The sequence below is a fragment of the Crocodylus siamensis genome, chromosome 5, assembly GCF_052110815.1.
Source record: "Crocodylus siamensis isolate JL-2025a chromosome 5, ASM5211081v1, whole genome shotgun sequence".
NCBI classification, from domain to species: domain Eukaryota; kingdom Metazoa; phylum Chordata; order Crocodylia; family Crocodylidae; genus Crocodylus; species Crocodylus siamensis.
The window spans coordinates 205,984,867-206,012,852 of record NC_143399.1 but is presented as its reverse complement, the minus strand read 5'-3'; the positions used below and the strand labels follow the sequence as shown (position 1 = coordinate 206,012,852).

Below are 27,986 nucleotides of genomic sequence, written 5' to 3'. Positions count from 1 at the left end.
GAGGGAGAGCCCAGCAGAGAAAAAGACAAGTAAACAGACCTAGAAAACACGACCTGTGAAGAAAGACTGGAAGCACAGTGCTTGTTTGATCTAGAGAAGCCAAGAACGAGGGGGTATCATCATACTTCAAATAGGTAAAATTACTATATAGGGGAAGATTAGAAATTATTCTGCATGGCAGAAATTGAACAGCGCAGGCCCAAGGACCGAGCCCTGGGGGACTCCGCTGCCCACTTCCCCCCCAGGTCAAATATGACCCGTCCCCCACCGCCCTCTGAGTGCGGCCCTCCAGCCAATCTGCAATCCATCCGACTGTGTAGGCATCAGTGCCACAGTTGCCCAATTTTTTAATGAGGATGGGGTGGGAGACGGTGTCAGAGGCCTTGCTGAAGTCCAGAAAGACTACGTCCACAGCGACACCTGCATCCAGGGCTTTTGTGACCTGATCATAAAAGGCAATCAGGTTGGTCTGACATGACCTGCCCCTAATGAAACCGTGCTGGTTGCCCTTGAGCATCATCCCTGAAGCCGGCCCATCACAGATGTGCTCCATGATGATCTTCTCAAAGAGTTTCCCTAGGATTGAGGTAAGACTGATGGGCCTATAGTTGCCCAGGTCCTCCCTCCTCCCTTTTTTAAAGATGGGGGCCACATTGGCCCCCAATCATCTGGCACCTGGCCCAAGCACCACAAGCGCTCATAAAGCTGTGCCAAGGGCCCTGCAATAACCCCAGCTAGCTCCCTCAACACCCTGGGGTGGAGAGCATCTGGACCCACTGATTTGAACACATCCAGCCCCTCCAGAAGCTCTCTAACCTGGTCCTCCCCAACCCCAAGTCATCATGGACTCCAGATGCTGACACAGACACCCTGAATAAACTAGCAGGAGGGTGAAGGTGCCAAGCAGGTAAAATAGAAAAAGTTACAGGTGTCCCTGCCTTAACATAAAGCAGATGTAAAACAAGATGTTAAGGAAGTGGACTGGTGGCCTCCATTCTTGGCTGCCTGCTAGGAGGAAAGGGTGAAGCAAAACCATCCCCAATGTTTCAGCTCTCCTGCAATCCTGTTGCATCCCCAGATCCCAAACCATGGGGCAAGAGCCAGATTTGGCCCCATAGCCCCCTCTATCCCATGCAAGCCAAGCCACACAAGCTGCTAACCACGTCAGGGCCCAGTTATATGGAATGGGGACACCTGCCCCCCCCAGCTCCCCAAGGGCACATAGCAGCCCCTGTCCTGAATGGAGGTAGACAGTGGCCCATAGAAGCCCCTTCCCCACTGCCTGGAGAACTGGGGCCAGGCTAAAGGGTTCCTGTGACCTCCTCAGGGCAATCTCTGAACCTGAAGACTATTTAGCTTGCCAGCACAAGATGCCACCTTACCAGTGGCCTTGGCTTCACGTGTGAAGCACATGCACAAGTGCTTTGCTGAATCAAGGTCTTCGTTTCTTTTCTAATCACTCTCTTCTTCAGACCGGCCATGAGGGAGGGAGCAAAGTCTTAGTCCCCATGTGAGGCCACCACTGTTCTTACTGTGCACACTCCTTTAACAACATGTTCACCCCATTAGGGCCCCAAATGGCTACTCCTTTCAGGCCACTGCTGCCTTCCCTACAACCATATGTAGCCGAGAAGAAAGTGAGGTGAAAATTAAAATCGGTGTATGCCGATCCCTTCCTAGATGTCCACCACCAAATCTCCACGTCCGTCAGGCTGCCGGCACCTCTGGGCAGGAACCATGCTGTATACACCATCACAAAATAATCAAAGAAACCATATATACGCTATTATTTGCCTATAATAACGTGTGTTGGGCAGGTGAGCCTAATTTAGACCATAGTTCTCTGAGCCGATGCTATTTGCCAGACTGAGTTCAAGTTTGGTTTTGACTCCTTGGGGCTGGGACCATGTCTTTTTTCCAGTACTGAATGAATAAAAAAAAAGTACACTGTTCACACTCAGTAAATAGTAAAGACCACTGCATTTGGGAACAAACTGTATTTCAGATTTACCAAGGGAAAAAACAAAACACCAAAACAAAATGTTGCAGAGAGGTCAATCATAAATATGTGAAATAAGCAGAACACTCCTGGTCACCCAGTGATTTTAATCCTTTAAATTAAATTACATTATAAATTAGTCTTTTAATCTTAGAGAACACTCGGGCAAAAAGAAAAAAAACAAAACACAAAAACAATAATGTGGAGCAGCTGTGATCCAACCCACAATCCCAAAGGTATTGTAACTCAAAGTGCCCCGGCCATAAAGAGTCTGTAGTCCTAGATCATACATATATATGTGAAATCACATTAAAAAAATAATATTACACTGGTTTATGCTCAGGTTGCAAAGTCCAGCATTTAAAAACCTAACACATGGCAGAGCTATTGTATCCTGTGCAGCTTTAATTCAAACTCCACTGCATGCCAGTCAACCTGTGGCTTAGTCATGGATGTGCCTTTTACTGTTCCTCCAAAAAACACTCAAATTTGACTATCTCCCTACCAGTTTCCAAGTCCCTGCTCCAAAGTATGGAGGCCCGAAAGCTTCTAACTTGAAAAGGCTATGCAAGTTTTGTTTTTTAAATATGGGCAAAGCAAAGACTTTTCCCTAAATATCATTCTTGAAACTGGATTTATTTTTTCTGCAACTTTCCCCAAATACTAGTCCAAGGCAGATACCCAGTATTTAAAAAAAAAAACACATTAGCCTAGATGGTTAAAATCTCATAAAGATATAAGCAACTGATAACAAAGATATAAGCAACTGATAACAGGGCCTTATAATGGAAAGGACGTATAAAAAATCTGTTTTATACGTAAAAAAATGTGCAGTGTAAAAAGCTCCAGTTCATTTTGACTTTACATTGCAACTTAGGAATTATGACGCTGAATCAAATGGGGGATCACAGAATCACAGAGAACGAGGGTTGGAAGAGACCTCAGGTCACAACCCCCTGCCCCAAGCAGGACCAGCCCCAACTGCATCATCCCAGCCAGGGCTTTGTCTGCCTGGGTCTTAAACACCTCCAAGTGTGGAGACTGCACCACCTCTAAATGCCGGAAGGACAATTATAGAGTGGAAATTCTCTGTGGCCATAGGGGACAGGACTAGGACTAACAAGCTGCAACAGAGGACATTTAGGTTGGTGATAGAAGGAACTTTCTGACTATGAGGGTGGCCAGACATTAGGCTGCCTAGAGCAGTAGTGGTATCTCCATCCTTGGAAATTTTCAAAAGCAGGATGAATAGACATCTAGCTGGGCCGGTTTAGTCAGGGATGATCCTGGCTTAAGCAGGGGACTGGCCAAGATGACCTTGGGAGGTCCCTTATAGCCCTGCTTCCCCTTCATCCTATGACCTAATGCCAGTACGATTCATTCCTACGAGGACTCCCTATTTCACCACATTGGGATGTAATATAATTCTAGAGAACAGCAATCATGCAAGAATTAACAAAAAGGGTTAAAAAAAAAAAAAACCCTGCTTCAAGCAGGTCACAAAATAATTGGGATTGCACAGGACTTGGGGGAGGGGGAATTAAAGACTCACACACACGCACACAAACACCCACTGGAGAAATCTTGGTCTTGGGTCCTTTTCCAGTGTACGACTGTATGTTTTGCAACTGCTTCTTAATACTCTCGCCTCGCTGATAATAACCACACCTCAGCCCACAAAACACCTTTTCTCTCAACACAAACTTGTTGCCATTTGGGCACCTGCACCTAATACTGTACCTGGGCGTGCACTTTGGGAAAACTGAGACACCCATCTCGTCGTGCCCCAGCAGGATAGCCAGGAGTCCCTAGAGCCCCGTGAGATCTAGGCCTCATTATACAAGCACTCAGTGAAACAGTCCCTGCCTTGAAGAGCTTACAATCTAAGCAGAAAAAGGTAAAGGGTGTGTAGCAACCCACCATGAGGATCGAGAGTACCGGAGAATTAGGTCTCACCTGGAAAACGCAATCAGGGAGCAGCTGGACTGATTTTTCTAAGCCAACGTCAACAACTCGGCCTCTGCACTACTTTTTCCCCCCCTCAATCTAAACTTCTGTCTCCAGTACGAGAGTGTTTAAAAAAAAGGAGGTAGAGCAAAGTATGGCCAACTGTGTGATGGATTCATTCGTGAAATTTAAGGCTAGAAGGAGCAAACATGATCCAGCCTGACCTCCAATACCACACAGGTCAAAGGATTTCGCTCCTGCACCGAATCCAATAACGTGCCCCTGCCAGCAGCATTATCTGCCAGGAAGACATCTCGTCTGGATCTGCAATCATCAGGAAAGAGAGATGCCGTAACTTCCCGTGGGGACTTGTGCCAATGGTTAATCAACCTTAGTGTTACCAGCTTGTACCGTATGCCTAATTTGAATGCAACAGGTTTCAGCTTCCAGTTGTTGGCTCTCATTCAGCAGCTCTCCGATGAGTTAAAGAGCATTTTAGCACCTGGCAGTCTGTCTCCACAGAGGTTTCCAAAAGCAATGCCAGTACAATTACCTAACAGTCACCAGAGACCCGATACCTCCCACCCCCTATAAACTACTACCCACATATGCTTCACAATCACCACATGCTGGGACCAGACCCTATTCACTCACCTGAGCCATTTATTAGCCATATGCAGAGCAAGTCTGACTTAGATAAATGGCTTTCAAACTTCCTGGAGTCACAAAATCCTTTCATATCACTTCTCCTGCTGCAGAAGCCCTGCCGCGGGCAGTGTGAGCCAACGCAGAGCCAGGCAACCCAAGCCAGCCCACCTCCACCACCATTACCCCAGGTCTCTTTGCATAAGCCCTGGTGAGTCCTAAAATCCCACGGTTTCACAGAACTTAGTTTGAAAGCCACTGAAGCAGTCTCTCCAGTCAGGAGTCTGGTCCCCCCATGCTGGGCACTGGATACACACAGACTATATCCCGGTCCCTGTCCCAAAAAGTTTAGAGTCTCACTGAGAGCAGACACCATTCACCAGGGTGCCCAAGACAGAATAAGCAAGGCTCTAAAATAAAAATGGGTTATTGCTGGTTTGAACCTACAAAGAGCAGTGTGATGCCCTGTCTGAGAATAAGGAGACATGGGGCTAGAAACAGCCTCATCAATCCTATTCCCAGCTATCACAGCATCCAATTAAATAATCCTTTTCACAGATGTATCCAGTTGCATCTTAAAAACAGGTAGACCTTTTGTCCCCGCTACTCCTAGCAGAAACCTGTTCCAGGGCCTCACTGCCCCGATAGTTAGAAACCTACTTATTTCTGGGCTACATTTGGTCATGGCCAGTTTATACCACTTATTTTTGTGCCAACGTTATCTTTTAGTTTAAGCAGCTCATTTCCCCAAGCCCTGAGGTTTGCCTTCTCATCAGAGAAAGTCAACAGGTAAAGATCTGGTCCTCATCTGGGAAAGACAGAGTCCAGAAGATCCTCCATCCATGCCACCAAGCAGTCTGGGAGATGAGCAGAGTCTCAGCACCGCTCGAGAGCTGTTAGGCTGAGAAATTTCCAACAGGAGCTTATTTGATTTCTAACAATCACAGGGTGCGATTAAACCGTGTCACATCCAACGGTGCGATCGTGTCACATGCGTCACATCCAACCGCCTAGGGCAGGGGGGACCGCCCTAGATCTACATGACCATGCACACCGACTAATCCTTATTTAGTCTCCTTCTCCCAAGCTATTTAAACAACACTTGAAATGGCACAATTCATTGACTAAGTCAGCAGGGGCCCAGTCATCATTTCATCTCCTACAGCCAAATTCTGCTCAGACATAAGGAAGGGGAAAAGTCACAGTCGAACGGTGACTGGTGTCAATTCAAACAGAATAGGATGCTAATTCTGGAGTAACCACCAGCATTGCCTGGAAATTAATCTGGATTTACAAAAAAGAGTTAACTAAGCAGAACTTGGCCCCAGCAGATGATGAGTCAAGGGATGTCTTGTGTATCCCAGTGTTGCCCCATTCATGGGCAATCTTAATGCTCTCTCAGCTTTCCTAGCATGCCTGCCACCACGGTTTCCAAGCCCCATCCAGGTCAAGAGAGCTCAGCACAGGCGTGTGTCCCAACTCAGGCAGTGGCACAAGCAAGGGCGAGGTCCCCACCTGGTGTGAGCTGCTCCACAGGCACGCTCGGTGGGGCTGCCGTGTACCATGCACAGAGCTGGCTCCTGCAGGGGAGCAGAGCAAGCGAGACCTGGCTTGAGCAGATGCCTTCCCCTTCCAGCTTCTCCTGTTACCCACCCTCATGGCATAGATGGGGCACTCCTTTTGTACACCCTCCAGCCCCGGCAGCGCACAACTGTCGTTCCGCTGCAGGGAAATGCAGCAACTCCCGATTTATGCCGGCCTGAAAGAGACCCGACCCGCACGTCCAGCGCCAGTTACACTCATTGGCCAATTGCACCTATTTCCGGATGGGCTCGTGCCCGAAAGGTGAGCTGCACCAGTGCCTCTATTGCACGCTTACTTCTGGCTGGGCTGGGCCAAGCCAGCGGCCTTCAGCTTCTGTGCCGTGTGGGTCCGCTGGTGGGCAAGGAGGTTGGACATGTTGCTGAAGGCCTTGCCGCACTGGCCACAGGGGTACGGGCGCTCCCCGGTGTGGATGCGCTGGTGCTTGGTGAGGTCGTGCTTCATGCTGAAGCTCTTCCCGCAGTGGGTGCAAGAGTAAGGGCGCTCGCCCGTGTGCGTGCGCCAGTGCGTGTACAAGTTGGAGAGCTGCCGGAAGCCCTTCCCGCAGTCGCTGCACACGTACGGCTTCTCCCCCGTGTGCACCCGCCGGTGCGTCTTCAGCTGCTGGCTCTGCCCAAAGCTCTTCCCGCACTCCCCGCACACGTACGGCCGCTCGCCGGTGTGGATGCGCTGGTGGATGACCAGCTTCTGCTTGTCCTTGAAGCTGCGGTCGCACTGGGTGCAGGCGAACGGGCGCTCCTCTGTGTGGATCCGCTGGTGCCGCACCATCACCTGCTTGACAGCAAAGCTGCGGCCACAGAGGTCACAGGCGAAGGGGCGCTCGCCGGTGTGGATGCGCTGGTGCTTGATGAGGTTGGAGACGTGGGTGAAGCTCTGGGCGCACTCTGGGCACTGATAGGGACGCTCCCCGGTGTGCGTGCGCTGGTGCCTGGTCAGGTACTGCTTCTGCCGGAAGCCCTTCCCGCACTCGGGGCACCGGTGGGGCTTGTCGCTTATGGGGTCTCTGCTTTCCGCTTCCGCCCCGGGCACCAGCCCCGCAGGGCTTGGCTCACACAGCGGGCACAGGCTGGGTCCCACTCGGCCTCCAGGTCCCAGACGGGTGCTGGGGACTTCCCCCGAGCACCGTGCGCACCACCGTGCGGGGGCTGGCTCGCTTTCCCGCAACTCGTACAGGTCCGTGGAGACGCCCTGCAGCGCGGGGCTGGGGGCAGCGCCCGCTTTCCACCCCTCCAGAAACACCTGGTGCATCTGCAGCGTCCTTGAAACCTCCTCGGGTTGCTGCCCCTTGGACTTGCCCCGGGAGCCGCCATCTGCAGGAGAGAACCAGAGGTCGTGCTTGGGAGGGGGATCGCGCCGGACAGGGCTAAACCTCACCTTTCCCCAGACGCCAGGTATGCCTTTCTGAAGGCACGTGCTCCCACAGCCCCTACCAGGGAGTGGAGGACTTGGGGTCACAGCCAGGGAAGCAAACCAGGCCGCTCATCTTTGGGAAACACAACCACAAAGCAGGGGCTCACCCTGGTCTGATGAGAGTTGCTCCTCTCTGGTTATTGCCCCATACCCCTCACGTACTCCCGACCACCACCAAATAAATGTGTTGTACGAGTGGAGAGCAAACACAGCAGCCGCAGAGACCCCCAAGGGAACTGCGTTAGGTTTACGGCTCAGCGGCTCCGTTCCCAAATCAGCGAGAGAGTACTACACGACACCGGAAAGACAGAAGACGGAGGGGGAAAGGGAGCTTGGCTGGAAACGGGCCGGCAGGGGAAGGAAGCTGGACAGGCTCCTGCTGATTGCAAAAAAACCCTGCTGGGGGGAGCTGAAGGCACAGGGAGGCTGGGATAGTCGCTGCCCTTGCGGGGCAGGGGGTGGAGGGAGCTGCTCTGGCGTCGCTCACCCGGGCAGGGGCTCTCCCGCACCGCAGAGCACCGCTGGGGGCTGGCCCGTGGCTCCTCCGATCGGCTCCTGTCCCCACTGTCCCCTGCGGGGAAAACAACCCAGATGCTTTTACCCAGAACAGGCGTTCGCTGGTAGCGCACGGCGGGATCACAAGAGGAGCTGGGAAGGAGAGAGACTGCTTACAGGGGCCTTGGCCAAGACAACCCCGAAGCCCAGCGATTAAAGGCTGAGCAGGCCGGTCTCCCCAGATCTGCAGCCCCGAGTGCAAAGAGCAGTGTCCCTCCGACCTGGCAGGGACAGCGCTACCCAGACAGAGAGCAGGGGAGAACTGTGTGCGGGTATCCAAGGGGTTTTGTGCCTCAGGGATGTGCCAAAGGAAGCAACTCAGTCAGCTTGCAGAGAGCAACATGGGCCACCCCCTGTCCTGACAGCCTCCAAGAGAAGCAGAGGGAAATCTTAACCCCGGTCACAAACCGCAGTGAAACAGGAGTGGGCACCAGGCGCCTGAAATGAAACAGGGAGGTGCTGGGACAGGGCTGCCAAGATGCAACCACGGGCTGCCGGGACGCTAGAGAGCCTGGGACAGGCTACGGAGGCTGGGCTCACCTGCACAGGGCCGCTCAGGGCTCTCCCACACCACTGACCACTGCTGGACGTTGCCCCACGGCTGGCGATGCTGCTCCCCCGCTCCACCGGCAACCTCATCACCTGGCAGACAGAAGAGAGAGGGTCCAGAGCACGTGTTGCAAGCCGCTAACGACAGGACACTGCTCTTATGCCCCGGCAGCAGGGAAGGAGATGTATATACCCCCAGGCAGCGTGCAACCCCTGACCCCAGACCTCCCCAGCAGCGGAGCAGGAAAGCCCTGCTGGGGGAAGCAAGCAGCCAGAGGCAGAGCCAGGCTGGACGGTGAAGGGCTGCAGGTTTCCACGGACTCTGACAACGGTGCCGTCCCTCCTCCAGTCGGGGATGTCACCCAGGGAACTGCCCTGCCTTAGCCCACCACCACGAGGAGGGAACGGCATACCCTCAAACGCCGAGTCCTGAAGGATTTGGCTGTCTAAGGAGCAAGAGAGACAAGACCCTTGCAAGTGTTTTTGGGGCTCAGTTACAGCAAACGTGGGCATGATCAGTCCTCTCGGACCCGCGCGCTGGCAGCACCGCGGGAGTCGCGGATGCCGCCGTCACTCACCCAGGCAGGAGCTCCCGGGGCTCTCCCATCCCGCAGAGCGCTGCCGGGGACTGCCCTCTGGGAAGTGGCACTGCTCCTCCGGCCCGCTCCTGCCCACGGCGTCCCCTGCAGGGAAAACAACCCGGATGCTCTCACCCAGGAAGGGGAAAGCTGTCATCCCCCCCCGCCATGGGACCGGACCGAGACAGCTCCACATCCCTCCCGGGGACGACGCTGCACCGTCCTGTCAGCACAGTGCCCAGGGATCTGCCCGCTACCAGGAGGACGGGTGGGCATCCTACTCTGGGGAGCGAGCGGTCACCTCAAGGACAGCAGTGGGAGGAAAAAAGCCCCAAAAACAAACTTTGTTGGGGCCCTGGCTAACAGTACCATGAAGCCCCTCAGCTCGAAGAGACAAAGTCTCCTTTAAACTTTGCTCCAAGCATTTAGATCAGCTTCTTAACATTACACGGCTATTACTAGCCAGGGTGCAGGGGGGCTGAGAAAACGCTGCGAGGTTGCTCCACAGTCTCCGAGGACTCTGAAAGCCGAGGGGAAGGGAAGGCAGACAGGCCGGCTGCGAAGCCAGAGACCTGCTGAAAGAAACCAGGGAAGAAGTGGGAGGCCGCGAGAGCACGACCGGTCTCCAGCCCTCCCGCAGAGAGCCTGGCAGTGCCAAGGTGCTACTCACCGGGGATGGGGCTGTCAGGCCCTTCCCAGACCAGGGGCCCCCGCGGCGTGTAGATCCAGGGCTCTTCTCCACGCTCCATCCGGTATAAGATGTCAGGCTTTGGGCCAGGGTAGCCTGATAGTTGAGAGAGACAAGAAACCGTTGGCTCAGCTGCCGCACGAACATTTAGACATCGCGCCGGTTCCTAACTATTGCTGGAACGATCCCGCCTCCGAGCCCCGAGACGCAGTCCAGCGCTGCCAAGGGCAGCGACCAAGAGGACAGATGCTGGTGGACCGAAGACATCTGGGAAAGCCTCACACGGAGTAACACAGCTCAGCTCCCGAGAAGGACCCTGGGCTGCTGTACAGATATTGTCCTTAGTGCAAGCTCTTCGAGAAACCAGCATGTGAAAGAAAACGTTGGGGTGAACACGACAGCCGCTGCTCAGGCGGCAGATGTGCTCCAAGGGCACCGGGTCTGCCACCATCCGCCCTCGCAGCAGCTCCTGGGGCTCTCCCCTCACCCCAGAGCTCTGCTATGGGCCTTCCCCTTGACCCTCCAAATCCGCCGGGCAGCGATCGCACAGGTATTGCTGCCAAGCAGCGGCGGCAGCCTCTGGCACCCGCTCCCATTGAGAGGGCGCATTGTCGGGCAGCGGGGCTGCTCCTTTCTAGTCGAGGCGGAGGGCGCGTCTACATGGGGACACGGCGGAAAGGGAAAGCACATCAGTTAAGCTGCATTAATCTCCTGTGGGGACCTTCACTGTGGCATACGGGGGAATTAGTTTGATTTAGGTCACTTCAGCAAATCGTGTGTGTGCGGTGCTACCGGCCCCGCTGGGGCCTGCATCTCCAGCTCCTTTTCCACCTTGGTGGCCTGCTACTCCGAAGGACACCCAATGCCCTTGGCTAGTCAGGCCAGGTCTGCTTCCACCCAGTTCCTGGGATCCGCACCTTATAGACCTGCATCTGGTCCTCCGGCCAGAAAGCCTTCACCTGGGCTGTTGCACGTAAGAATATAAGAACTGGCACGTACCGAGTCAGACCGCAGGTTCGTCTTGCCCCGCACCCTGGGTCACACAGGGGCAGACAGTGAACCAGATACGACCAGGGGGTTTTCCCCCGCTCTCCGTCCCCCTCTCACTTGCAACCTCCAGCATTTAAGGTCTAGGAGCTTTTAATTCGAGGCTGCAGCCCTAACTCCTGTGCTCAATAGCTACGGATGCCCTTTTCCTCCAAGACCGCATGCAATCCCTTTTTGAACCTGGCTAAACTGTCAGCTATCACCGCATCCAGCAGCAACGATTTCCACCCTCTAGTTACACGCTGTGGGAAAAAGAACTTCCTTGCGCTAGTTTTAAACTGACGACCTACCCGTTTCATTTTGTGACCTCTCGTTTTCATATTGTGAGAGAGTAAATAAGAAATCTCTATTGACTTTCTCTTCACTGCTTAGCGTTTTTTAAACCCTTCACATATCCTCACTCAAACGTCTTTTCTCTAAACTGAACGAGCCTGGCTTCTTTAGTCTCTCCTCACACACCGCTCAGCTTCCTTGTCGCCCTTCTCTAGTTCTTCTATACCTTGCTGGCGGTGCGGGGACCCGACCTGGGCACAGGATTCAAGGATTTATAACGGGGTGAGATGATACTTTCCATTTTGTTCACATTGATGGTTCTTGCTGTGGCGGGCCAGTAGGGGGTGCTCCTGTGTTGAGCCTCCCACCTCACCATGCCCGTCCACCTTCTGGACTCCACATGTCTCTCCAGGGGCGCCTGAGCGCTGGCAGACCCGCTCTCAAGCCCCACCGCAGAGTCCAGGGGTAACGAGCGCCGCCACCACCCCGAGAAGGGACTGTCTCGGCCCTGTGTCCTCAGGGAAACACAGGCCTAATAGTCCTATGGGTACTCGACCCAGTACAGGCACTTGGGGCACTTCCCCATGTCAGGGGGCAAAAAGGAAAGTCTCCCTTAATCTGCAGACCTAAGGGGCCTCCTAAGCATAATTTAGACCCACCCCTCAGTAAGTCTCCCTCATCGGTCACAAAGGAGAACTTTATTGATTACAGGGGGTAGGGTGAAAACAGGGTACACGATAGAACAATATCGTAGAAATCCCACAGAGCAAACAGTCTGGCGGAGGTAGCCTTTTGACCACACATCTGAGTTGCTGTCAGCTAGATATCTACCCAGATCTCGAGCAGCTTACTCACAAGCATCGTCCCGAGGCTGGTGGAGATCCCCTCTGGAGGCAGGCCGTTCCTCGCTCATGAGTTATGGGGGAGAGAGCCAGTTTCAGATGGTAAAGCTCCTTTCTAAGTCTGAGTCCCCGCATGGCCGCTGCCCCCTCCTCCTGGGCAGTCGTAACTTATATAGCGCCTGTGACCTCATTCACCTGGTCCAATGGAGGCTGGCACCTGTTGGCTGTCGGTCAACCAATTTGAAATGCATCACTAGTTGCCGGGCAGACTCTAGCCCACCAGGTCGAAGCCCTTCACCCGGGTAGGTGAGACCAGTCCCATGGGCAGAGGGAGCAGGTCCCCCTCCCTCAGGACTGCAGCCAGCTCAGGTGACCTAAAGGGACAGGGTAAGGGTGCATCTCCTCTGCTGGGCCCATCCTGATCACATTGTCACAGAGCAGAGATTTTGGGGAGAAACAAAGGTGGCTTCCTGCCACACCTGCATCAGCATTTCCATCGGCTTCCAGGCCTCTCGAATCAAGTTCTGTCCAGCTTCTGCGGTCCCCAGAGAGAAGCCTGGATCCTTCCACCATAATCCGTCCCAGCTCCTGGGGCAGACACCATTTCTGCATTAGAAACTCAAATTCCCCAAGCTCTCATTTTCTAAGACTGAAAATAAAGCCTGGGATTTCCCCTAGCTCAAAACTTAAATCCTCCCACATTTAAGTCTGGCCCCTCCCTTGAGCTGGTCTATGAACTACCCTACCTTTGCTAATTCCTTTCGTCTCCAGCATGATGGGCCCCCTCTACAAGAGACTGCGAGGAGGGGGGCAAGTGCCCAGTGCAGGGGTGGGAAAGAAGGGAGGGCAGCAAAAAGGCAAGCTGAATTTTTAACATGCAAAGGAAGAAGACAGGAAGGAACCGTTTTTAGTACAGCCGAGCGGTATTTGTACCAGGAAACCAGTTTCCCTGCAGTGCAAGTTAGCTGTGAAAAATCCTGCGCACTTCAAAGGGTTCAATTTAGAGAGCACAGATTTTTGCGGTCAGGAAAACTGACAAATTCTCAAGCAAAGAGATTACCACTGGTTTTTAATTTGACTGGCTCGTAAACAAAAGATGTCAATCACGACTTAAACCATTTAAAAGTGCCACTTAAAAGACAGCAGGTCGGGGAGCCCTGAGAAAGGGAAGTATTTTCAAATTCACTAAGCCCATAGCATGCAGGCGACGTGCGATTCATATGCTTTAACGCCAAAAAGGGGCTAATTAACTCATCTAGTCTGACCGCCTGCGTTATGCACACCGGGAATTTCACCCGCATGCTCCCGCTGCCAGGCCAAAAACTTGCATTTGGCCAAGGGCCCTCCCGAACGGGCAGCCAGGCAAGACCTGGACACGTCGGGGGACGGAGACTCTGCCCTTGCTCCTTGAGAGTTTGCTCCAGTAGCCGGTCCCAGTCCTTGCATAAAAGGTGCGCCCAATTTCTGGTTCAAGTTTGCCTGGCTCCCGCTCCCAGCGGCTGGTTCTCGGCTTGCACCTTTCCCTGCTGGATTATGTGGCTTTGACGAATCAAACTGCCCCCCAGTCTTCTTTTTCGCTGGAGCAGAGTATCAGCTTGTCAGTCTCTCAGCACAGGGCATTTTGCTTTTGCTTTTCAATGTTTTCTCTGCGAGTCTTTCCAAGTCCTCTCCAATTTTCCCATTACCCATTCTCCTGTCAAACAGGGGCCAGGCCTGCGTGTGCCGTGCTCCCGTTCTAGTCTCAACGTTTCCTCTCCACGTGCATCACCAAGGCCGTGTCTCTTCCTGCTCCTCGCTTTCTACCTCCAAGGATCACATCAGCTTTTCCCCCTCCTCACAGCAGCACACGAGACTCATTCAGCGGCTATGACGGCTCAGTCCCTTGCGCACCCACTGATTTCTAGGGCACAAGTCCCTATTTTGTAGGCTGGGCTCTGCCTTGGTCACTCCTCAAAAAACATTATCAGCGGTGGTTTCCTGTTGACGCCCGCGTCGCTGATCAGCACGTTGAACACGGCCAGGCGAAGTCGCTCAGGCCCAAAGTTGCTCAGCACCCAAAATTTGTAACTGCCGTTTGCTTCTCGGAAACACCGAGCGCCGTCGGCGCGAACGCCTTGTTGCTCAGAGCCGAGGGCAGCCCCTCTCTTAGCTGCGGGTAGGCAAGCGACCAGGCAAAGAGTTAGCAGCGGCCTGAGCAAAACCCAGGGCTCCTTACCCAGAGAGAGCAGCATGTCGTAGGTCTCCGTCATCACCGCCTGGTAGAGCGCCTTCTGCCAGCCCGCAAACACGTCCCACTCCTCCCGGGAGAAGTAGACGGCCACGTCCTCAAAGGTCACCGGCACCTGCAAGCACGAGCGGTCACCGTGCGCCTGCCGCCCGCGGCACCGTGCCCCACCCACCACCTGCAGAGCTGCTGTGCCCTCCCCGAGAGGGGCACCCTCCCAGCTGTGCCGCCCTGGTGCCGGGCACCCAGCGCCCAGGAGCCGGGCACCCAGCCCAGCTGTGCCGCCCCGGCGCCGGGCACCCAGCGCCCTGGAGCCGGGCACCCTCCCAGCTGTGCCGCCCTGGTGCCGGGCACCCAGCGCCCAGGAGCCGGGCACCCAGCCCAGCTGTGCCGCCCTGGTGCCGGGCACCCTCCCAGCTGCACCGCCCCGACGCCGGGGACCTAGCGCCCCGGAGCCAGGCACCCAGCGCCCTGAGCGGGGCACCCTCCCAGCTGCGCCACCCCGGCGCCGGGCACCCAGCGCCCTGAGCGGGGCACCCTCCCAGCTGCGCCACCCCGGCGCTGGGCACCCAGCGCCCCGGCACCAGGCACCCAGCGCCCCGGCACCGGGCACCCAGCGCCCTGGAGCCGGGCACCCTCCCAGCTGCGCCACCCCGGCGCCAGGCACCCAGCCCAGCTGTGCCACCCCGGCGCCAGGCACCCAGCGCCCCGAGCGGAGCACCCTCCCAGCTGCGCCGCCCCGGCGCCGGGCACCCAGCCCAGCTGTGCCACCCCCGAGCCGGGCACCCAGCCCAGCTGTGCCCCCCCGAGCCGGGCACCCAGCGCCCCAAGCGGAGCACCCTCCCAGCTGCGCCGCCCCGGCGCCGGGCACCCAGCCCAGCTGTGCCACCCCGGCGCCGGGCACCCAGCACCCCAAGCGGGGCACCCAGCCCAGCTGCGCCGCCCCGGCGCCGGGCACCCAGCCCCCCAAGCGGGACACCCTCCCAGCTGTGCCACCCCGGCGCCGGGCACCCAGCCCCCCAAGCGGGGCACCCTCCCAGCTGCGCCGCCCCGGGCTGCGCGCGGCCGCTCCTACCCGGGCCATGGGGCCGCGCTGCCGGCCGCGCCGGAGCGACTCCGGGGCTGCCCCCCCCGGGCGCCGCTGCCCGCAGCAGCCGGATCCATTCATTGCACGGGCGCGGGGCATGCCGGGAGCCGGAGGCGGGCACACGAGCGTGCACACGGGCCGCGCGAAGCCGCCGCCGCCCCCTGCCGGCGGGGGGGGGGGGCAGGCCCCGGAGCCGCCGCCAGGCGCGGCCCCAGCCCCCGAGGCCGGAGCGGCGGGCGGCCGGGGCTCCCCGCGCAGCGCTGCCTGGGTCGGTCTCCAAGGCGCAGCGCGCGGCGCGGCCCGCCCCCCGCCGCCGCGAGCACGTGAGCTCGGCGCTGGGCGGCCGCGGCGCTCCGGACCCGGCGGCGGGGGCAGGGGAGAGCCGGCGCCGCCGGCCCGCGCGGGACGGGCGCGCACTGACACCCTTGGCGCCGCGGGACGCGGGCCTGTTGCGGGCAGCCCCGGGGCCGGGGCGGTGTCAGCAAGGCCGCCTCGGGCGGGTTTGGACGGGGCTGGCCCTGCCCCGGGCGGGGTGGGAATAGATGACCCCGGAGCGCGTCGGTGACCGGTCCTGTTAAGGTTTTCATCCCACCTGGAACATCTTTGCACGCTCGAGCTGACTCTGAGGGGGAACCCTAATAGGCCCAAATTTCCCGGCACGGTTCGTTATCTTCATACCCTCAGCTGGACTTTTCTTTTCCTTACACAAACCAGTGCTACATATCTTTAATTTCTCATTGTAAGCATTGCTACATGCCCGGAGTGCCCGTGGTCTCCCCTTCCTGCTCAGCACCCTGGGGCCAGCTAGAGCGAGCCTGGCAGTGCGCATCTCCGCCTGCGGGTTTGGGCCCAGAGCGGGGCCTGCGCAAGGTCAGCGCTGCCGTCCAGCATCGCAGGCCTGCGGGAGGGCTGCCTGGGAGCAGAGAAGAGAGACGAGCTGCATTTCCTCACTGCACTGCCAGTGAAAGCAGGGGACAAGCTCCGCATTCAACCCCCAGGACACGGCGAGACAGCCGAGCGCCTTCCTCGACGCTGCGACGGGACCCCGGGGAAGTGCACCCACCATCTTACCGCCGGCGCGCTCCCACGTGCGGCCGGGAGATGGAGAGCGCCGCGGCCAGAGGAGTGAACAGGGGGAGTCCTGGAGAAGTCCTCCCCCCCGCGAGCCCTGGCCTCCAGTGGCCGCGAGATGGCACCAAGGAGATGGCCGCGGTGCCCCTTTCCTCCTCCACCTGCCCCTTCATGTCTGCCTGGGAAACCAAGGCCGGAGAAACCAAGGCCGGCCACGTTCCTCTAGCGCAGCCGGCTACCGCACCGCGCGCTGCTCCAGCATCCCTCCCCGAGTCCGATATTTAAAGGCAAGGGGCTGGAGTCGAGCACGGCCAGCTGCGCTAGACGCGCACGCCGAGACTAACAACCCCGTCCGACTGCCAGCGCGTCCAGCTGGGATGCGCGGGAGCTTGTGCACGCAGCCGGTCGCCAGCACCCGGTACCCCCGTGTCCCCTTTGCACTTGCCCGGCTTCAGCTCCCGGCCGCTGGCTCTTGTCCGGTGTTTCTCTACTGAGTTGAAGAGTACTTCGGTGCCTGGTATTTTCTCTCCCCGTGCATCATAACCCAGGCGCCCGAAAACCTTGCCAAGAGACTCGGCAGGAGGGGCCGTGTCAGGCGTGCGGTCAGGCCGTGTTGACCCGGTGCCGAGCTGAAGCCCGAGCCACCCTCTGCAGCCCCCCGTGCGCGCGCAGCCACAGGGCACGACCCGAGCCGAGGAAGCAGGCCCCCTCTAAGGCAGGCGGAGACCCCGGTGCATGTCTCCGGGACCAGCACCGAGACGCAGGGGTTTGACTGCGCGGCTCCCAGCACCTCCCGCCCATCCAGGCAATTTCCCAAACCCCTGCCCTCAGCCCGACACGGTCACCAGAGAGCAGACCCCCGCCCCCACCCCCACCGCCGCAGGGAGCACTCTCTTGGCACGAGTCACAGTCCAAACACTGCAGTGGCCACCATGATCAGTGCTGATCATTCAGATCAGAGCAACAGATGGGGACTCGGGGGCTGGGCTCCGACACCCTCGTGCTCCGGTCCCTGCCCCGCAGAGCTCAGACTTGCGTTACCCCACGCATCATCCGCCGCGGGGTCGGCGTGCCCAGGGCAGTCCAGCGACACACTCGATGCTCGTTCATCCACGTCTGCCCGTCCGGTTTCTGCAGGGAGTGGAGGCTCGCATCCCACTCTGGGCAGTCAGACTCCGGCCGTCTCGTCTCCTGCCACGGGAGGGTCACACGCCCGAGCATCCCTGCTCTGGTCCCCCAGCTCACCCGGGACAGGCACGGCAGAGAGCAGCCGTCCCAGAGCGGACCGGGAGCCAAGCAGCTGGCCCTTCACGCCCAGCTCTCCAGAGGACCTGTGGACCTTGAGTGCTGGGCCCCTTGGCAAAGCCTGCCCCACGCATGGGCGCAGGGGCTCGGAGCCCTGGGCCTGCGGGCGTTAAACAGGAAGAAACCCAGAGCGTGCAGGGAATGCTGCTCTTGCTGGGCTCCTATGACCCCAGCTGCCTTCCTGCCCTTTGGGCAGGGGGCTGGACTCGATGATCTCCCGAGGTCCCTTCCAGCCCTGGTGTCTATGAAATCTATGTAATCGAGAGTTGAGGGACCTGGAGAAACCCACTGGGATTGGCTTGCGGCATTTTTAACCGGGAGGCTGTTGCTGTGCCCGGTGCCCTGACCAGCTCCTCGGAGCATGTCCCTCTGCCCTCCATCATCTCTGCTTTCCTATAATGAGCTTGGGCCAGCTGCTTGTGCCCCCTGCACTTCCCTCTGCTCAGACACCGACAGCCGGGGGGCTCCGGGCCCGCAGGCCCCTGCGCGGGTCTGACCCCGAGAGCTTTGGGCGACGGACCTCACGGGGCGGCTGAGCAAGACCCCAGCTCGGGGCAGACCGCACCCGGGGGCAGAGGGGCTCCGCTTTGCCCTCCCCAGCGGGTCACAGAGCATGCCCGGCGACCGGCGTGTGCCCTGAGGGACTCGGACGGAGGCCTGAGCTGCAGGCAGCCACATCACATAAACCCTTGCACACGTCTAACAAGCTGCATCTTAACCGCAGTCCGGGCTCTCCCCTCGCCATTCCCTGCGGAGCCTCTTCCAGGACCTCGTTCCCCTGCTTCCGGCTGAAACGGGTTCATCACTTCCTGGGCCGATGTCACCGTCACCTTAAAGACCTTCTCCCCCTCCCTGCAGGGAGGATTTTGGTCCTGGAGATACCAGGGATGCAAGCACTGTGCGGTTAGGTAGCGTTAGATCAAAAGCTCTCCCTTGCACCCGCTCCACTCAGCTCCCCGAGGGCAGATGTGACTACTGTAGCGCTGCCACGTTACGGCACCTCTGCAGAAGAAAACTGCATGATGCCCAAGGCATCCAAAAACCACGGTCTCCGTGCGAGCAGCACTCGTTCCCCACAACACCCGTGCCCAAGATGCCGCGGACACCCGCCCCGCCAGTGCCCTCGCTCCCGGCTGGGCTGGGCCGGCCTGGCCACATGAACCTCGGCACCGCGTGTGTCCTCTGATGGGCGATGAGGCTCTTGCCGCGCTGGGCACAGGGGCAGGGCCTCTCGCCTGTGTGCACGCGCTGGTGTTTGGCGAGGTCCTGCTTCTGGCTGAAGCCCTTGGCACACGCAGCACAGGGGTACGGACGCTCCCCGGTGTGCGTGCGCTGGTGCTTGGCCAGGTCCTGCTTCTGGCTGAAGCTCTTGGCACAGTCTCGGCACGGGTAGGGCCTCTCGCCCGTGTGCACACGCTCGTGCTCGGCCAGGTCGTGCTCGAGGCCGAAGCTCTTCCCGCAGTGGGTGCAAGCATAGGGGCGCTCGCCGGCGCGCGTGTGCCAGTGCGTGTAGAGGTTGGAGAGCTGCCGGAAGCCCTTCCCGCGCTCGGGGCACCGGTGCGGCTTCTCCGCCGTGGGCCCGCTGCCCCGCGGCTCGCACCGAGGGCACAGGCTGCTCCCAGGCCCTGGGAGTTTCCCCGAGCACCGCTGACACCCCTGGGCAGGGGCTAGCTCGCCCACTTCCGTGGGGGCTCCCCGCAACTCGGGGCTAGGGACGGTGCCCCCGTCCCATCCCTCCAGAAACATCTGGGGCAGCTGCAGGGTCCTTGAAGCCTCCTCCTCCTGCTGCTCCTCCGCCTTGCTCCGGGGGCCGCCGGCTGCCGGAGAAGACACAGAGGTCACTGCCTGCGAAAGCACCCGAATCCCCCAGCAGCAGCACGGGGCCAAGCTGGCCCCACACCCGTGCCCAGCACAGGCACCTGGCTCTGGGGAGGGGAGAAGGGCTTGGGCTGTGCAGCCCCCACCGCCTCCCTCTGTAGCACAGGCGGGTGCAAGAGCTGCGGTCCTCGTCGCCCACCTGGGCGCGGGCTCTCCCACGCTGCAGAGCACTGCCGGGGGCTGGCTCCTAGCCCTCGGCATCGCTCCTCCGATCCGCTCCTGTCCCCAACGTCGCCTGCAGAGAAAACAACCCAGAGGCTCTTTTCCAGAGAGGGGCATGCCTCCCCCCCGCCCCCGTGGGACCCGAGCTCCCAGCCCCTCCTGCAGGGGACGTCCCACCGGGGCGCACGGCGGGACAGGACGGGGACCCTGCTGCGGGCCACGAGCGGTCCCCGGAAGAGCCCAGCAGGACTGCACAAAGCGGGGAGTGTGTCTAGCTTTGCAAGGACCCCGGCTAGCAGCCCCCCTCCACCCTGCACGGGGCGGTTGAACATAGCAGCTCCCCCTAATTTCAGCTCCAAGCATGAAGAAGAGTGGCCTCTCCAACCCTGCAGGGACATCGCAACCAGGGGAGATGGGAGATAGGCACCGAGCGGGGCAATTTCATGCATTTCATCACAATAACCAGGGTCTGGCAGGGAACCTGAAACCTCAGGGGAAAGACCTGGTGCTGGAAGGGAGGCTGGGAAAAATAACCCCATCAAAGGAATTAGGGGAAGGAAGGGGAGCATGACCAGCCTCCGGCTCTTCACGAGCATTGGCACTGCCACTACTCATCGGGTGTGGGGCTGCCTGGGCTCTCCCACACCACGGGGCTCTGCGGGGTGCAGACCCACGGCTCTTCCCCCCGCTCCATCCGGTAGAGGATGTCCGGCTTCGGGCCTGCGTAGCCTGTTAGTGGGGGGAGACAAGGAGGCACTGAGGCTGGTCACTGCACAAGTCACTCAGCCGCGGTGGCAACTGGTCCTTCAGCCTCTAGCTCTCCAGATGTGCTGCGGATTAGGGTTACGGTTAGGGTTAGGGGGTGACTGAGAGCACAGGTGCAAACCAGCCAGCTGCTCCGGGAAAGAAACCGCGCGTGCAATACCACCGCGCAGAGGATCCCAGCGCAGAGAAGGGCTACAAGCAGCAACGATGCCGTGCAAGGTGGGGGGACCGCAGAGAAGAAGGCCGTGACAAGGACACGGTGCAAGACGCACAGAGCACCTTCCGATGAGGACGACTGGACTACGCCTGAGGAGAGGAAGTCTGCAGGAAATCTTTAATAAAAATCAATAAAACAGAGAAACATGGCCAACTGGGAATGAAGGAAGCCCCTGTAAAAAATAACCATGGAAACCGAGGTGAGAATAGCTGGAAAACATCAGCGTGCCCACACTGGCCTCCATCGGTCGCTCAGCACCCGTGGGCACAAAGGGAATTAGCTAACGCTGTAAAGCACCGAGGCTGGAGACCTGTGTTACGATAAGCAAGCCAAGGACGCTTTGCAGCAGGAAACCGGGCTTCCCTGGAGCAGCTGTTGCAAAGACGCCAGCCTAGAAGCCACAGATTTTTGTGGTCGAGGCGACTGCCGGCTGCCCAGACAAAAAAGGAGGCCTCTGTTTTGAACTGGCTCATCGGCTCAAGCTTTTGCCGCTATTCGAACCTTTAGGGGGGCAGAAGAGGCAAGAAGGGATTTGGGCTATTTTCAAAATCATGACCTTCGTGGTGTGTTTCAGGTTTAATGCAGGTTCACAGATTTCAGCACCGAAAGGGACTGCTTTTAGCTCGTGTCGTCTGACACCCCTCGGGACGGAGGGCAGAGAAGTTCATCCCATCTCACCAGTGCCAAGGCCGATAACCTGAATTTGCCTACGACACCTTCCAGGCAGGCAAAGACATCAGAAAAAGGAGAATCCCCCACCGCCCCTGGGAGCTTGTTTCCAAAATGCACACCTCGTTCCTCATTCAGATGTGCCTGACTCCAGCTTCCAGCCACTTTCCTGGTTTGCACTTCGCCGACGGGAGCAGAGGCCCCCCCAGTGCGAGCCCGCGCCCCCCACGCTAGTGCCTGCCTTATGTAAATCTAACCATCCCTTGGTTTTTTCGGGGGGAGGGCTGGACAAATATGCTGAGCCACGGGGCATATTTCTCCCAGCCTCTGAATATTTTCTCTAGCTCTTGTCAGCGCCTTCTGCACTTTCTCTGCCGTTTTCCATAAAAAGCGGACAACAGACGTGGGTGCGGTACGTTCCAGTACCAGTCTCACCCAGGCCACATCTCCTCCGATTCACGTCCCCGCTGTTCATACCTCCAAGGATCGCAGCGGCCGCCCCAGCACTCAGCGCCGCGACAGCAGCACGGCAGACTCTCGCGCTCAGTTATTCAGGTGCTGCAACCACTACGTCTCTTCTGTGCCATCTGCTTGCCGGGCCAGTCTGTAGGCTTGGCACCGTCTCCTTCGCTCCTGTGTCGGACCCTGTATCCTGCTGGGTTAAGATGCCTTTTGTTTGAATGGATCCTGCTTGTCAAGTGATTGCTTTGTTTCTCTGCCCTTTACCCCCCGCCACCCTCCACAAGCGGCATCTTCATCCTGGTGGCTGAGGAGTGTGTCAAATAACACGAGCCCCTGCAGAATCCTATTCGAAATACCAAGCCGATCCTTTGCCTGTCTAGTGCGTGTTGATCAATACTGCATAGGGCTAAGCTTTAAATCAGAGTTGCACTGCAGACAGACTTCTGCAAGGCATTTGATTTATATCTATGCAGTCACCTTTGGCAAGCAAGCCTGTAACCTCACCAAAAAAATGAGATCAAGTTTGCTTTCATGAGCCCTGTATTCCCTAAACCAAGCTGACCAATATTAATGGTATATCCCTGCCCTTTACCTGTTAAGTCCCATTATCAGCTTTCCCATGGTGTTGCCTGGGATTGATGCCAAGATAACTGATCTATAGGGCCCCAAATCGTGTTGCCGGGAGCATCACCGCATCTCCACAGCGCTCCACGGTATAGTAAACACGAGTTACCAGCGGTGCAGGGATTCCCTCGCCCGGCCTTTTCAGGAGTGCTGGCTCTCCAGGTCTGCCAGCCTAAAAACCAAAAAACTGTATCCCTGAGAGTTTAATTGCCAACAGGCTGGAAGGACCATCGCCAGCCTCACCTGATACAAATGCATGGTCCAACTCCTTTCCAAATGCAGAACAGAAGAAGCTATTTAGCACTTGTGCCTTTTCTGTATGACTACCTCCAGTTGCATCGTCCCCATCTAGGAACAGGGCTATTGGGATTTCACTTGATACTAACGTACTTGAAACCTTCTTATTGTCCTGTCAACCATGGATTCCCCACACAGGTGATTTCTTCACTTATCAATTTTCCATCTTCCATAACTTCTCCTCCAGAAAAAAATCTGAGATCTGCTGCTGGCTTGCAACCTACTCCCCTCCCGGTGCCATTTGTCACACTCCGATTGTTCCTTCTAATTGCGGCCTCCTGTCCTCTGTTAATCAGGATGGGCCTGTAGCCAACAGGTCTCCTCTTTCTCGCCTCTGGATTTCGCAGCTCGTGAGTGCCAGCAGGTCCTCCCTGACGCCACGCTGGGCACGTTGACCCATCTGCAGGGTAGTCGGTTGGAAAGCCTGCGGAGGAAGCTGCTCCCTGGACACGGCCCACAGCTCTCGCGACACCCTCCTTGAAGGTCCCCATCTGCCGCGATGCCTGGATGAAGGTTAAGCCAGGCACATGCTGGGCCTAATCCCTGGGGACTGGATCATGGCCATAAAAGAACAGACGTCCCACGTGAAGACTGCGGTGATGCCTTGCTCACTCCCTTAGCAAAGAGCAGCCGTGCCCACCGGTCCACAGGCTCTGGGCAAGGTAATGCCTCCCTGTTTTATCATCTATTGCACACGTGTAAGTCCACAGTGCTGATTTGCACCTGTAGGAGTCCTGGCCATGCTAAGCCGTAGTTACGCTAAGCTATAGTCAAGCTAAGGCACCGCAAAGGACCTTGAGAGTAGCTGGCTGCTGGATGACCGGATAAAAGCCGCAGCAAGTGAAAACACTGCTTCACAGCAAGACACAGGAGCTGAACAACGTGAGGAGCGAAAAGTTAGAGCTTGCTGGGGAAGTGGAGACAAGGAGAGAGGAGCTGGACTCAGCAGGTGAGATGGAGAAGCCCCAACTCGGCAGGGAGTGCGCTCTCGACGCCTGAACATGGCAGGCGGGAGCTGCAGCTGGCAAGGGATGAGCTGCAAGCGGCTGCACTTGGCAAAGAGATGAGCCAAGAGAGACATCTTTACAGAGACGAGTGCTGGCACGGGGTGGGGGCATCTAGGTTATCAACACAGGCGGTGCGAGACTCGCCCTTCGTAGTGACTTGGGGGGGTGGGATGCACATCATGCATCGCTTACCGCTCTCGGCGCCGTTTGGCTGATTGCCGTACAGACCGGCTAGCTGCCGTCCTAAGAGACCGCCAGCCCCTCTGAGCTTTCGCCGCCGGACACGAGTATGAGTCGTTCTTTCTGCATCGCACCTGAGCTCCAGGTAGCTGGCGGCAGGCAACAGCCTCCGAGAGCAAGCGGGACGCCCACAGCGACGGCCGGCAGGAGGCCGACCGGGAACACTCTCAGAACAACGTCCCCTTTTTGCAGGTCCCACCAAAACGTTTGCCGAGCGGTGACGTGCCAGGAGATTAACCGAACGCTGTGTCCAAAGCTCTTTCCCTTCCTCAAGGGGGGAAAAACTGCATCTGCTTCTGGCTCCAGCTATCAGAAAGATGGTTACCAGCTGGAAGAAGTTTAGAGAAGAGAAACAAAAATGGCCAAGGCATGGTTTGAACGACAATCAGAAGAGCACAACGTGAAGAGTGCACGGCGGGAATGGCCGAGGGAAGAGTCTGCTAGTACCCGAGAGGCCCGACACCAAGGACAAGGCGCCACGCCTAACGAGTTGGGAGGCCATCTCTTCCTGACCCAAACTGAACCCGCAGGTCTTGGCTCCATGGATGGCCAAATCTTCTGCCAAGCCCAGGAACCTGGCCCACGCAGTAAGAGAATTCTTAGCTATTTTTGTGGATTTTGGCATCTTCCATTTTGGACAAAGAATGTCTTTCATGCAAAAGCCTAGCTAACTTTATCCCAACTACAGAGCTGGTCCAACAGAAGATCTCACCCTAAAAAAAATCCTTTCCCCTCACATAATTGCTGCACCATCACGGCTTCAGCATCACTCTGACACAGGCATAGCTATTTTCAGACACAGCTCTGCCCTCGCTCTGTCTACAGTCGCACAAATAAGACCACACAATCTTATAAGCAGTGACGATAAGAGGGAAGATCCCCCGGCACAGCTTCGGTGGCAAACGACTTTGTGTTTCTACGTCCTTAAAAACACACTCAGTTACTGCACATGCCTGTGGACCTTTCCTCTGCCTGGGCACCTCTCAGGTTGTACAATGAGATAAGGTCCTTTCAGCTTCACTTCTGGCTCCCTTTCTTCCTGGTCTGCTCCGCATCAAGGCACTGCTACCTTTGCCTGGGGTTGCACTGGGTGCAAACGCTAAGGGAAGGTGGCATAGTGGTGGGCCTTAGAGTCAGGGGAGCTGAGTTTTCTTCCCTGCTCTTCTGCTGACTATTTGCACAACCTGGGGAAAGTCACTCAGGAGGGTTATTTTCAGAAGTACCCATCTATTCTGGGAACTGGGCCAGAGACCCAAAGTCTGGTTCCCAAAACTGCCAAATGGCGCTGGGGTTGCAGATGCTCAAACCAGTAACCTCCTCACTCCTGTTTCCTTGCAAACACTCTGCTGGCTTCAGATCTGTCCCTGCCTTTGCCGGGGATGGCGGTTTATCAATGGACTGCAACCCACCAAGAGACACTCCTGGGCAAATAGTCTGCAGAGGCCTGAGCAAGAGAAAGAAAGGGCTCCTTACCCAGAGAAAGCAGCGTGCCGTAGCTCTCCATCATCACGTCCCGGTACAGCGCCTTCTGCCAGCCCGCAAACACGTCCCACTCCTCCCGGGAGAAGTAGACGGCCACGTCCCCAAAGGTCACCGGCACCTGCGAGCGCGAGCGGTCAGCACCTGCTGTCCGAGTTTGCTGGGGGAAATGCCCCCTCCCTCCCTTTCAAGTCCCAGGCACCGCTTAAGCCTCAGCTAAGCCCGAGCTGGCGGCGCGATGCACAGTGACTCTCAGCAGACTTGCGCGTCTCAACAGCATGCGCTCAGCACCAAGTGCAGGCTGCGGCCAGCAAGCTCTGCGCTGCCTGGGCCAAGACAGAGCCGCCAGCACAGCACAGCACAGCACAGCACAGGGCTGCTGTATGCCCCTTGCCCTGCTCCTCCGCCGTGCCCTGGGGTGAGGGTAGGGTCTCTGGCCCACCCCGCCAGGGACACGCTGGGGCCCGACTCCGTCTGTACGCAGCTGTCTCGCGGTTGCTGCAAACCCGCGCAGCCCCTCGGACAGCAGAGAATCAGGGAGCGGCTGCGTTTATATGGGAGGAGACCTGGAGTGGCCGCACCAGTGTCACGCCGCAGGATCTGGCCCGCAGGAGACTCCTAGTCCAGGGGTATCGGTGAGGAAGCACCTTGGTGTCAAGGAGGTGCTGGACTCAAATCCGCCCAGAGCCTAGACGCCAGACGAGCTGCAGAAGGAACTGGTAACTCGGCTGCACGTGAAAGGTGGATGTCGTTTGGCCTTCGATACAGTATTTCATCCCGTTCTCAGGAATAAATGAAGAGGCTGTGACAAGGACGTTTACACGGTCCGGTGGGTGGCAAATTGGCTTGGGGGGGTCGCACCCAGGGAGTGGTAGCAGACGGGTCGGTGTCGACCTGGAAGGAGGTGGGCAGTGGGGTCCCGCAGGGCTCGGGCCTCGGCCCTGTACTCTTCAATGTCTTCATCGGTGACCTGGACGCGGGGGTGACGTGCACTCTGTCCACGTTTGCGGACCATACTGAATTGTGGGGTGACGTGCACACCCCCGAGGGCAGGGAACGATCGCAGGCGGACCTGGACAGGGCAGAGAAGCGGGCAGTGCACAGCAGGATGCAGCACAACGGGGACCCGGGCAGAGCGCTCCCAGCACCACGGACGCAGAAAGGGATCTCGGCGGCATCGTGGGCGAGGAGAGACCGAGGGACGTCTTCAGCCTCCGCAAGAGACGGCTGAGAGGGATCCTGCGGCCGCCCGCAGGTTCACGAGGGGGTGCTCACGCTGCCTCGCGGGTAACAAGGAGCAACGGTCACAACCTGAGGGAGAGCAGAGCTGGGCTGGACGTCAGGAAACGCTCCTTCACGGCGAGGCGGCCAACGTTTGGACGTGGGGTGCCCTCCCCTCCCGCGGGGTCTTCAGGAGGAGGCGGGCAGGCGCCCGGGGGCTCTCCTGCGCCGGCGGGCGCGGGACTCGAGGCTGCCGGCCCGCGAGGGGCCGGGGCAGCGCGGGCCGCGGCAGAGGCGGGCGGCTCCGGACGGGACTCGCCCGGGGGCGGCACTCCCGCCCGCGTCCGGGGCGCCGCCCTCGCGGGGGTCTCCCGGGGGCCGCAGGCGGGGCCCAGAGCGCGCCCGCGGCCTGACGCGGCCGGGCCCGGGGGCTCCGCAGAGGGGCGGGGGGCTGCCCCCGGACGCGCAGCCGGCGCGGGGGGAGCTGGGGGCCGGCACCGGGCTGCGCACCCCCCCGCCCCGCCCCGCCCGTCGCAGCACTGCTGCGGGCCGGCGGAGACCCGGCGGGCGGGGGCGGGGGCGGGGGCGGCCGGGCTGCGGCCAGCGCCCCGGGGGGAGGCTTCAAAGCACCCGAAAGCCTGTAGCAGGAAGTGGGGGCGGGGGGGGTCCCTGCGGCAGCCTGGGGAGCCCCCGGAGCCGAGCACGGCCATCGCCGCACCGTGGGAAGCCCCCGAGCCCGCCCTCCGGCACCGGCTCCGACGGCGAGGGGGCATCCTCGCCCCGGGCTCCCCCCCGGCCGTGCCCCCGGCCCCGCTCAGCAGCGACCGCCGCCCCCGCCCTCCGAGCGCGTGTCCGAGCCCTTTCCGCATCGGGGCCCCGTCCCCTGGCGCGGAGCTGCCGCCCCGGAGCCGCTGCGGCCGGTAGGCCCACCCCCGGCTGAGCGCGCCCGGCTCGCTGAGCTCGCAGGCAGGGAACAGGCAACGGGCAGAGCCGCTTGGCACACCGAGGTTTAATCCGGCTGAGCGAGGCGGTGCAGAGAGCAGGGGGCGCGGTGACAGCCACCGCACCAGCAGGACACGGCGCAGCCCCGCTCCCCGCTGCCGCACGCTGCTGGCGGGGGAGCCGCGCCTGCCAGCCCCGGCA

At 58.7% G+C, this 27,986-nt stretch overlaps 1 protein-coding gene across 1 annotated transcript; it reads right to left on the bottom strand.

Moving 5' to 3' along the window:
- Nucleotides 1-1,989: 1,989 nt before the first annotated feature.
- On the bottom strand, nucleotides 1,990-26,637 carry LOC149865224 (uncharacterized). Its single transcript, XM_090049830.1, has 14 exons — nucleotides 26,484-26,637; nucleotides 25,617-25,808; nucleotides 20,479-20,591; nucleotides 19,840-19,936; nucleotides 18,993-19,639; nucleotides 17,763-17,922; nucleotides 17,559-17,648; nucleotides 15,435-16,114; nucleotides 14,351-14,477; nucleotides 9,956-10,069; nucleotides 9,286-9,390; nucleotides 8,699-8,800; nucleotides 8,091-8,174; nucleotides 1,990-7,503 (listed from the first exon to the last, which is right to left on the bottom strand). Exons 1-14 carry the CDS (start codon nucleotides 26,635-26,637, stop codon nucleotides 6,467-6,469), a joined length of 3,702 nt encoding a protein of 1,233 aa, XP_089905956.1. The 3' UTR covers nucleotides 1,990-6,466.
- Between the last annotated feature and the right edge of the window lie 1,349 nt (nucleotides 26,638-27,986).

Excerpts from the sequence above, each read along its gene's own strand:
- LOC149865224 (XM_090049830.1), bottom strand. The coding sequence starts at position 26,637 with ATGGTCCGCAAACGTGGACAGAGTGCACGTCACCCCCGCGTCCAGGTC. Across the intron at positions 25,809-26,483 it reads CGTCTGCTACCACTCCCTGG|AGGGAGGGAGGGGGCATTTC; the intron begins GTGCGACCCCCC and ends CTGGGACTTGAA. Across the intron at positions 20,592-25,616 it reads CGGCACGCTGCTTTCTCTGG|GCTACGCAGGCCCGAAGCCG; the intron begins GTAAGGAGCCCT and ends CCCCACTAACAG.